Here is an 11,792-nt window from a genome sequence, read left to right on the forward strand (position 1 = left end):
GGGTTAAAAATTGGTTTTAAAATATTTTGCTTAATTTTTAAAGATGCAGCAGCAAGGATGTTGAAATTATGGTTGAAATTCTTCTCCACATGTAGTACTCCTGGATAAAATCTTCATTATCGTGAAATTGGTTGCTCTTGATTTGAAACCGCTTTGAACCTGTCTTGAATCTCGAACCATTGGCTCTGATGCCACTTATTGAGATGGAAATAGTTAGGACGACATGCGGAAGCTAACAATTTCAAACCTTGAACAACGATAAATCAGACGACAGAAAAAAACATACTAAAAAAGACATAATATTCTAGTTATATGGTTTGATCAATTGATCTACATATGAAAGCTAATCTAAAAGCATAAAAACTATTTGAGAAAAAATCTCCCCCCTAAACAAAACTCTTTAAACAACTACATTGTGGATGCTATGGTGTTCTCTAATTGTGAGAAGGAGATTTTCAATTTATAGATGTCCAAAACTTTTCTTCCAAGAAAAGGGTTACTCAAATATGAAAGATTTATATTTTCCTTTTGGAAAAAATAAAATCAATTATGGTAAACTCTTTGCCTTTCCTTCAAAAAAAGGTAAAATTCAGATATGGTAAGAAAATCAGGGCAAAACCCTAACAATAGAAACGGATTTACAAAGAACCACATTTGTATCACCGGTCTTCAAAATCGTCACAAGACGACACACTAATGGGTTAATTAGCACCCCTTATAGATGGACCCGGCTCAATAACATTTTCCAACACATTTGCACCAAAATCGTACTTATTGTCATAAATAAAATTAAAAAGTAAATTTAGTGGTACTTTACACATTCTAGCTTAAATTCTAAATTGGCGTCAGACTATTGTTACTTTGTAGTTTGTAGGACAACAATTTAAAAATTGAAAATACATGATACAGTTATAGCGATCAACTGTGTGTTATTTACAGAATAAATAAGCTGGGTAACCTATTTTGTCAATCATCCACAATCATTTAGAATGTGCACCTAAGGGAAAATGTAAAGCACATCAAAACAAAATTAAAGTCCTTTCGAAACTTATTACTTGCACTGGCGTTTATTCCATCCAAATAAATACTATATGATATGTCTCTTTGTACAATTTTTTTATATAACTGAGAATTGAGAAATACTAAGAGTCGTGGCCCAAGGTTTGAAACTCGGCAGACAATGAGCTCGCTCATATGCCCTTTTTCACTTAAATGCTAGACTTTTATCTATAACGGGGTTCGATCCTGTAACATGAGCTTAACTTACACGTCAGGTGTCATTTTTTTGCGCGGAGTGCCCTTCGTTTGGGGTGGTCTTTAAATTTTGCCCCTCATATTTGAAATCTTTAAAATTTGCCCTTCGGCTAACACCCATAGGTTCCAGTTCGAACCCACGCGCGATCAAAATTTTAAAAAAAAATTCGCAAGGCAAAGTTTAAATTTCGCTATGCCGGACCCGGCATACTTTTGTTAAGGAATTACCAAAGTTATGCCGGAACCGGCATACTTATGCCTTGTGGGCAGACTTGGCATAAGTATAAGGGTCCGCATAACTTTGATAATTCCTTCAAAAGTTATGTCGGTCCGCATAACAGTTTGCCCATTAAAAGTATGCCCCCACCGGCATAACTTTGTGAAGGAATTATCAAAGTTATACCGGACCCGCATACTTATGCCTTATGGGCGATTTGATAAGTATACCGGGTCCGCATAACTTTGATAATTCCTTCACAAAGTTATGCGGGGTCCGCATAAAAGTTTGCCCATTAAAAGTATGCCCCACCGCATAACTTTGTGAAGGAATTATCAAAGTTATGCCGGACCCGCATACTTATGCCAAGTCCGCCCATAAGGCATGAGTATGCCGGGTCCGCATAAAATGTGTAATTCCTTAACAAGTGTATCTTGTTGGCGGTATAGCGAAATTTAAACTCGCCTTGCAAATTTTTTTTAAAATTTCGATCGCGCGTGGGTTCGAACTCCGGAATCTATGAGTGTTAGCCAAGAAAAATTTAAACATTTCAAATATGAGGGGCAAAATTTAAAGACCACCCCAAAAGAAGGGCAATTCTGCGAATGCCCGTCAGGTGTTGCGCTGTTACCACTAAATCAAAGTCTTGAGGGCCTACATAAACTGTTTAATATTTGACCAATCAATTCACATTCGCATCTTAATGTTATTACTAATGATGGTGTAGACACCTGTTACGGATAAGCATTTTTCTTGCAAATGACACATCCAGGCAAGCAAAACTGTGTCATAAGTTTGAAGATAGAGAGGGGGGTTACTCTATTCACTTTTTTGCACTAATATCCTTCCCTTTCCCCCTCTTTGTCCATCATCTTTTTCTCTACCAGAGCTAGAAAACTACCATAATAACATTACTCTCTCAAAACAATTCTATATTTGACTATGAAACTTCAAACAATTCAAAGTAGTGACCCTCTGAGACTAGTGTGAGAAATGAGAAAATTGCAAGGGCACAAGATGAGAGTCAGAACAGTAACTTTTGTAAATTTGCAATATATAAAAGACAAGGGCAAGGGGGAGGAGATGGTGTTTGTTAAACAAATTAAAAAAGAACAATTTTCCTCATCAAAATTGTTACATAATTTTACAAGATTGGAGGTGCTATTCATAATTTTTGGCACCTCCTTCCCTACCAAACAGAGTTCCTCACTTGTTGTATCTTCCCCCCTTGGACCAAAAAGGTTTATACAAAATTGAAAAGGGAAAAGGATGGGGAAGGACTACTGTTGTATTCCCTTTCTCTTGCCACCACAACAACTATAACATTGTGACTGATACTGAAAATTTTGCCTTGAGATGCAACACTTAGAGATCTTCCAGGCTATTTATCAATCAAAACTAACAAAAATGATCTTTCACGCTAATTTTTTTTCTTTCAAGGCAGGGATGTGTATTGGAAAAAGAAGCACTCCTGAATAGGGTATGTTTACTCCTCATCCTCCTCGTCATCGTCCTCGTCCTCATCATCATCATCGTCGTCCTCGTCATCATCGTCGAGCACTGCCTTGTCCCTTGGGGGCATATATGACGGACAACTAGGAAAATTATTCATGTTCATTCCATGGTGAAGTGCCATAGTTCGCAGCATTTCAGCAATTGCTTGATTGTGCTTCACCTGATAGGCTTGAAAATGGCGTATGTGATCCAAATCCTCCTCAACACATGTCATTCGGTTCGGTATTGATGATGATGCATAGGCCGACGAGCGGGGTATATGAGATGGACCTGCACCACTTGAAGCCTGCCTCTCATCAGCAATATGTCGGGCAGCCGCCATCACCACTTCCTCATGAGGATCATATCGGACTCCTGATTGAGTGCATAAAGCTGCAAGAAGATTTTCCTTCAAGACCTGAAATGCATATAAATATTCATCAGACAACTTATATTTCACATCTTTAGCTAATCTTAGACAGAGACGGATCTAGGATTTAAATTTTATGGGTTCAATCTATAGATTTTTAGCATTGAACCCATTATATTTTTAAAGTTAGGGGTTCATATCTACTATTTATTGCAATTTTAATAATTTTTTACTCATAAATTTAGACTCCGCGTCCAAAGTTTGGGGTTCAGTTGAACCCCAACCTTATAGGCTACATACGCCTCTGATCTTAGATAAATTGTATAAGCGATTGAGCATGTCCAACAAAACTTCTAATGTTCTGAAGTAGGAGGTGGCAACTTTTTAAAGCATTCAACATTTTCCATATCCATTTCAATGCCCTAAGTGGAAACACTATGTCCGAGATCTATGATTCCTCAAACCATGAAATAACATTTCTCCCAATTCAAAATAAGTTAGTCCCTTCACTGCATTGCAAAACCAGAGATAAGTGATGTAGGCAGTCTTCAAATTTTAGTTTAGTACACACAATATCCAAGAAAAATTCCATAATTTTTCCATATCACGGGAAATCCATCATATACATTTGAAAAGATATTCAATGCAATGTTCGGAAGACATTTTCCTATATGATAATGTGCCACAAGAGCATGTAAAAATAGGTGTTAATTGTAACTAGAATATCCTTCTAAAAAGCAACAATACTTTCATCCTTGAATTAATAAATTCAAAAGTTCTTAAAAGATGAGATCAATTCAGAAGCACCTATTTATTTGTTTTAAGTATAGCAGACAAAATTCTCAGGAGTTAGGATAGATTTTGACTCAATCTGATAAACATATCAAGATAAAGAATAGGAAAGGGCCCTTAGATTATTTGTGATCTCGGAGGAGCCGAAAATCTCATGTACAGTTTTGTAATAGCGATGGCGCGGTGATAGTATCATCAACTATGCTTAACTAACAATTCAAGTACAATTGATATAGGGGAAGGCAGTCAAAATGTGGTTTATGGGGGTGGAATTTGAGGCAAAAAATTTGGGCATCAAATTGGGCTAGATACAAGGTTAGGCCTGGGTACGAGACTTAGTGACTTATTAGATCTTCAACAAATGAGCTTAAGTCCAGTCAGATGATATGCAGAAATCAAATCCATAGCCTTCCCAAATAAACAAGGTAAGTTAGCGTTGCTGACTTTATCAAACAAGGTTCTTATCATAGTGCAACTAACTTATTCAGATGGTAAAAATTAAGTCGTGTATAAATTTTAGAGATAGAGTTAGGGACACGACAGTCGTTAAGGTCCATTAACAGCTCACCTTGTATGTATAAATAAAACTAGTTTGTATGGTGATGGACATCATTCAATCAAAAAACACTCAATTTGATTATCGTCATTACAATTCAATTACTTTGAGCATTCTTTATCAGCTTTCTTATAGATTTCAATAAATATCTTCCTTTCGCAAAAGCTTCAACACCTGACTTTCCAGACTAGGATACTTTGAGTAGGCTTGGAAACTCGTAGTGGAGAAGCAGAGTCCCTTCTTCTTGTTAATCATTTGAATAGTTAGTTGAGTAGCTTATTAGGCTGCTATTTTTGATCGAGAAAGAAGCGAAACTATCTTTTATTTGGCATTATTCAGTTTTCTATAGTATATGCAAACATGTTATCCAGCAACTGTCCTAGTTGGTGAAAAAAAAGTTAGCTTTTCTACCTCGTGGTTACTCCCACTGCAGTTTCTTAGACACTACTTATAATATACTCCCTCTGTTTCAATTTGTTTGAACCTATTTCCTTTTTAGTCCGTGCCAAAATGAATGACCTCTTTCCTAATTTGGAAACAAATTCACTTTATGAATGATTTACCACACAAATTTTCAAGGCTTATTTTGAACCACAAGTTTCAAAAGTCTTCCCTCTTTCTTAAATGTCGTGCTCAGTCAAATGGGTTCATATAAATTGAAACGGAGGGAGTAGCTAATTTAACCACTTCCTTAATTACCCTCTGCATTGCAAGGTATAAACGTCCTTTAAGATTGGAAAGTTCCCTCCAACAGAGTTTTGCGCATACACATGGGTGGTAAGTCTGCAATAGTCCATCTTTAAGCCGAGTTTTCTCTAAACAAAGGAGACTGGTGCAGCTAAAAATAAGATGTTTCAATATTATTTTCTTATTTTTATTTATTTTATGTTTTGGTTAGGATTAAAATATGAATGTCATCTCTTAGTCAGAGAAAAGGCTTTATCTATTTAGTATTAGATATAAATAACATGACTCACCTTTTTCTCAGCAGCTTCTCTCACTTTGCCCCAAAATGCACCTGTAACATTTAAGTGAATACAATTACTACACCTTTTACAAAAGGTTAAGAATTCACCATCAAGGCAAGCTCATTATAGATTAAGAATTCACACTAATCAACCTGAATTTACCTAAAAACCTTAAGTACCATTGATTTATAACTAGGATCTAAATAAAAAGGGTGTCACAGAAAAATCTCTGAGAAGAAAAGATGTAGGTATGTTACTTCAGGAAACTGTCAGAATTTTTTTTCTCCATAGTCAGATACTCAGTAAAGGAAAATTCGGTCAATCAATACTATTTGGGGTTGGCTATATAAATCCTCTGTATATGTTCTGCTCCATCCTGGTCCATTTATTCCATTATTAAATAATCTGTCACTCAAATTATGTGTTTTACAAATCTTACACTTATTCTTTGCATAAGCATATAAGTCTCTTGCCAAACTAAAGAGAGTCTTGACAAACACCATACTTATAAGTGTAAGTGTAACAAACTAACAACAACAGCTATATCTTTATCTCAACTTGCTTGTGTTTCCTACATAGATCCTTTTCTTATATTGTGTTATGTTCTTTTGCTAAATGTACATTGAGTTTGAAAAGTAGCAATTTATTTGAGAAAACTTTCCTCTATGTGATTTTAGATCTACTTCATCCCTTTTTAGCTCCATCAATCATCATAGCATTGCACATAATAGATTGGTACATCCAGAGGTCAACAAATGAAATGCTCAAATCATCTCAAATAACTTCCTGTTATTTTAAACTCTATATCTGCTACTTGGACCCTCTATCTGGAATGATCATTTATAGGTTTTCTGACCTTGCATGTCTATATATTCATACTAACGTTTGCATATCTACGACATTCATTTTTATGTATTTTGGACCTGAGGGACTCAACGCTTTGTCCCATAAAAACTAGCAATCTCATAACCGTCCTACATAACTCATCTTTTACTTGATAGATGTCTTCTTATCTCATAGAAATTATGTGACGCTCCTCCTTTTCAGTCATTCTATTTGTCCTACTCTCTATATGTCATGACATTTTATTGAAAGACTTCAACCTGATTATAGAAATCATCCGCGTCTAGGCCCATAATCATGTTTTATCTCACTCTCCTTCTTTCTTTTGTTTGGGCTAAATTTAATACGCATATATTCTGTATATTCTGTCTTACTTCTACCTATATTAAATCCTTATTTGTTAACATACTACTCCATAATCTCAACTTTTTGTTGACTTGCTTCATCCTACTTCATAAATAGAACAAGAACTTGTAAGTCCAATATTTGTGGTACCCCCTAGTTTTATCATTAATACATAATCATTCTATAAAAAGTACGTCCCATGCAGTGTAATTATTGATTATTTAGCTCATCCTCAATATTGTTGAGTAGCTCAACCATTAACCACAGTAACAAACCCGGGCATAAGGTAGATTGATGCTGTAAAACTATTGTCGTGGGAAAATCCTCAGTCTCCTCCTTTTTCATGGTTGTTACAGCTCTCTACCTCTCCTTCATGCCTTTCTATATTTATATTAATTCTTTTCTTTACAAGAACCAAGCCACACATTTTTATTGGCACTCTAGCATCTAATTTCTCTATGTCAATGAATTTTATGTGAAGATCCTTCTTCTCTACAAGGATTAACTTCAAACTTATTCTCCATCACCTTTATCATGTCTCTAAGTCTATACTCTATAACCTAATCCCAAATTTTCTTCCTTTACTCATATGTTTAGTTCCACAATGACTCTCGAAACTATGAATATCTCTTTCATTCTCATATTTTGGAACCAGGTACTCCTTTTTTCACTTGTTTGATATCTTTACACTCTTTAATAGTTTAACACTAAGCATCTTTGTTGCAAGTTGTGTAACGAATAAGTTCTACAAGTGGTCAAGAATGGTGATTTCTGGTCATTTTCCAAACAAAAACAAATGATAGGGTCCATACCACCACGATGCATTGCTTGAATTCCAGTCTCTGGTTTATGTCCCTTACTCCATGTCTCTTTCCATTGCCTTTCCTGATGCAACTTTTACTGTTAGGAAGAAAAAGTCAAGAACTGAAAGAAAAGATAATGTTACGTGCAAAAGCTTCTCTTCTACCTCCTCCTTCTCTATTGAATGAGAGGTTGATCTTTTTGTTGTGTCGTTATCAATCTGTGAGATAAGCACAAGTTAGATGAGAGTCAGGAGTCAAATTGATGTCAAAAACCAAAAAGAAGAGACCGAAACATAGGAGCTAACATAAAACAAGGGGGAGGGGGAGAACAATTAACGATACAGGCGTCGGATGAGAGCAAGATGATTGACATTGAGCATGACACAGATGGGAACCTAGTTATTTTGAATCTAAACTTCTACATCTTACATGAGAGGCTCATATGTAGGTGTAAGGTGATAATTCTGTCCACTTTCAGCAATACCTCCTCCATCTCAAGCCAAATTTAAGCAAGCCCAAGATGCTGTGGGTTTTGAATTACTTTTGTTTCACTTATTTGTTTTTTTGGCAACAGTGGTGCTCGGGCCAACTTGCGCGCACCTCGACTAATTCCACGGGATACCTGCTAGCTTCCACCAGCAACAGGTACCAAGTAACTCTATCCACCAAGGTTTGGACAGATGGGAAGAAATCACTTGGTGTCTTTTGCCTCTGCTGAAATTTGAACTGAAACCTCATAGTTCTTAACCCACTTCATTGACCACTAGGCCACACCCTTGGATGCTACTTTTTGTTTCACTTCTTCGTTACTTAAATCCTTATCAAATAAGGTAAATGTAACCCACACCTCAACTTGTAACTCCCTTTTGTTTGTTCCTTTCTTAGTTAAGTGGATGTGATGCATAGAAGCATATGAAAACATATGACCAAGAAGAAAGGTCATGAAATCAGCTCATGTGATTTTACCCCTAAAACAGAACAATATCTATATACATCATCGAATCAGACAATATTCTCCTCCAAGAAACAAAAATAGAAGAAGACATGTATGTTCAGACTATAACTGATCTTATGGAGTTATTGGCCTATGGAAGAGACGTACACGTTAATGACCATCAATGATATAGCACATATCAGTACAAAAGGCATAGACATAGAGGAACAACATCGGCCTGTGAAATCTACCTAAATATCCTATAAGAATAATTCCCAAAGGCAACCTGCTTCCAAAGGCTTCTTCCATAACCCCGATATTGGGATTCAAAAAATGTATATGACATCACTCGTTCAATTATATCAAAATTTAGAACAACAAGGATCACCAAAACATGTTGGAGCATCCGAATTGAAGTCACGAGGAACACATATAAAGCCAAATTCTGCAAGTCTCAGAATAATTAACATAAATGATTTACTTCATCATTGCAACGTATATAACAAATTGTTATGGCGAGCCAAGACACCGCGGTAGAATTGCTCCTATAAAAATCTGTATATCAATGGTTGAATGCGTGAAAATAACCTCTTGGCAGAAATGTAAGGAAAATGTTTCATAGGTATTCACCCACTCTCCTCCAATCCACACTAGTTGAGGATCACTTTGTGCAAAAAGTTTTATTGTTAACATAACAAATTAATTGACCAGGTAACAAACAGATGACAAACCAGAAAATGAGATTGCTTCAACAAGCTCCGAATTCAGAAAAAAGTACAGCTTTCTACATTGACATGTCTTGTCCTGTATCAACAAAATCTTGCACCCAAGAGTAAGGCCTTATGGACAATCAAGTGGATGAAAATCATGGGAGATCACCGTTCAAAAAGAAAAATTATGGTTATTTCTTCTACCTAAGCATTGGAGGTCAAAGTCAACCAATACTTGTGCGCTGGTGGCAGGGGCAGAGCCAAGTGGAAGCATCAGCACACCCCCCCCCCCCCCGCCCCGCTACTCTATTCTCCCCAGACCCCACATGGTGGGATTATACTGGGTATATTGTTGTATATACATGGTTAAAATTATTCTTTATGTATGAGGTAGGGGTAAGGTCTACTTACACTCTACCCTCCTCAGACCCGACCTGTGGGATTACACCAGGTATGTTGTTGTTGTGGTACATATAGTAGATGTTGAATCCCCTTGGCTTCTTCGTGTGTTTACTCCTTCATATTTTGAAGCCCTTAGTGAAAATCCTGACTCCACCACTAGCTGGTATTGTAAGGTAAGCCAGAGACCATCGTACGAGTTCGACCAAACCCAAAACATATTAACATTGGTTCAAACTCTGTATTTGTCTTAAGAAAACCATTTAATATATGTATAAATTATCAATTTAGAACTCAAAAATTTAAAAGGGCTAGAATCCTAAACTCATAAATTTCGAATTCTGGCTCGGACACCACCCGTCTAACTTGGACACCACCATTATCAAAAAGAAAAATATGAGCAAAACCTTAAACAGCCCAAAAGCACAAAAAGGAAACTAGAATCGATATGGGGCATTAAGGGGAGAGACATCCATCTTTCCTTCTATTTTTAGATCCGGAAATGCCAACCATTTTAAAATCCAATAAACAGCTGCTTCTCACTTGAAAAAAAAAAATATTAGCAACAGAAAAATTCAATACCTAAACAAGAAAATTCATCACTAATCTTATTTAACGATGGATTAGCAAAAATATTTGTAGCTACGAGTAATCTAACAACAGATAGCAACAAAGTTCCTAGCTAATTCCAGTTTTTTTTTTTTTTTTTTTTTTTTTTGGTGGTAGTAGTGTTTGCATGGGTAACAAAAACACGTTAACAGATTAACAGAAAGTGAGAAAGCAAAAGGTTTACATGATAATCTCGAAATCGGACGATTGGGAAGCGTTCAAGAAGTCGTCTGAATTCTAGCTCGTCCATGGCACGTAAATTGGATTATTTTTTCCTTTCCCTTCGTCAGATTTGTGACGAAGTCTTTGCCTTTATGATCAGATTTTGCGACAAATTTTCATTTGCCTATTCTCAACAGATTCATGACAAAGTTTTAATTACCTGTGTCTAATCAGATTTGTATATAAAAATATTTCACGTACTTCGTCAGATTTGTGATAATTGTGTGAGATTTTTGACAATGTTTTGCTTTGCCTTGGTCAGATTTGTGACAATATTGTATAAGTGATTTGATTTGAAAATAGGAAGGAGAGAATGGAAGGTGAAATAGAAGAAACGAAACGAAACAGAAAGAGATGGAAGATTATTTTTCTTTCTCAGTTTCGTTTCACTTGAAAACTAGAATTACTTTAATTTGTTAAATTAAAGAAATTTGTTTTTTCAAGAAAATAAACAAAACAATTATTTTTTTATCAAAATGACACGTGTTCATAGTTAGGTTAGGTCTATATTATGAACATATGTTATTATTGTTATCCAATTCTAGTGTATCATATCTTAGATATCATATAATCCCTCCGTCCCAATATTACGTGACACTTTTCACTTTTTGATAGTCAGTTTAACTAAATTTTGAAGCTAAATTGGATTAGGTTAATTCATAACTATATATATATATATATATATATATATAGTTTGACATGAAGATTTATTATTTTGAAAAAATAGGAATTACCAACGAACAAATTTTGTAGTTAAACAGCAAAATCCGTTATTAATCCTATTTAACAACGGATTATTATAAATTTTGTTAGTGACAAGCAATTTAGCGACGAAATTCATAACTAATTACATTTTTTTGTAGGAATTGATAGCGATGATACAACAATAAACATGTAATGTCAACCACACAACCATTAAGCCAGACTACTATTAGAAAACAAGGGGATGGTGTCACACTTCAGTACACCTAGAGGTTGTTTGGTTGCTGGTTACACTTTAATAAAGCACCTAGAGGTTGTTTGGTTGCTGGTATAAGTTATAGGTATTAATAAAGCAAAAGCATGCATTAATTATGCAGTGTTTATATATGAATAATTAATGCAGAAATTACGATGCATGAATTATATTTTTAGATGTTTGTTGTATTAGATATTAATTTACATTATATAGTTTTTAAATATAATATTTATTTATAATTACTGGTTTTGTCTCTAATAAATCGAGAAGAGGAAGAGTCTAGCAGCATCAACATTTCCATTCTTGCTCTCCAAAGGG

At 35.4% G+C, this 11,792-nt stretch overlaps 1 protein-coding gene across 1 annotated transcript; it reads right to left on the reverse strand.

The window, feature by feature from the left end:
* Positions 1-2,576: 2,576 nt before the first annotated feature.
* On the reverse strand, positions 2,577-10,889 carry LOC132032453 (uncharacterized). Its single transcript, XM_059422068.1, has 5 exons — positions 10,479-10,889; positions 7,807-7,860; positions 7,652-7,724; positions 5,661-5,701; positions 2,577-3,383 (listed from the first exon to the last, which is right to left on the reverse strand). The coding sequence occupies exons 1-5, from the start codon at positions 10,542-10,544 to the stop codon at positions 2,958-2,960; spliced, it is 660 nt and encodes a 219-aa protein (XP_059278051.1). The 5' UTR covers positions 10,545-10,889; the 3' UTR covers positions 2,577-2,957.
* Positions 10,890-11,792: the final 903 nt, after the last annotated feature.

This window comes from Lycium ferocissimum, chromosome 10 (genome assembly GCF_029784015.1).
Source record: "Lycium ferocissimum isolate CSIRO_LF1 chromosome 10, AGI_CSIRO_Lferr_CH_V1, whole genome shotgun sequence".
NCBI lineage: Eukaryota > Viridiplantae > Streptophyta > Magnoliopsida > Solanales > Solanaceae > Lycium > Lycium ferocissimum.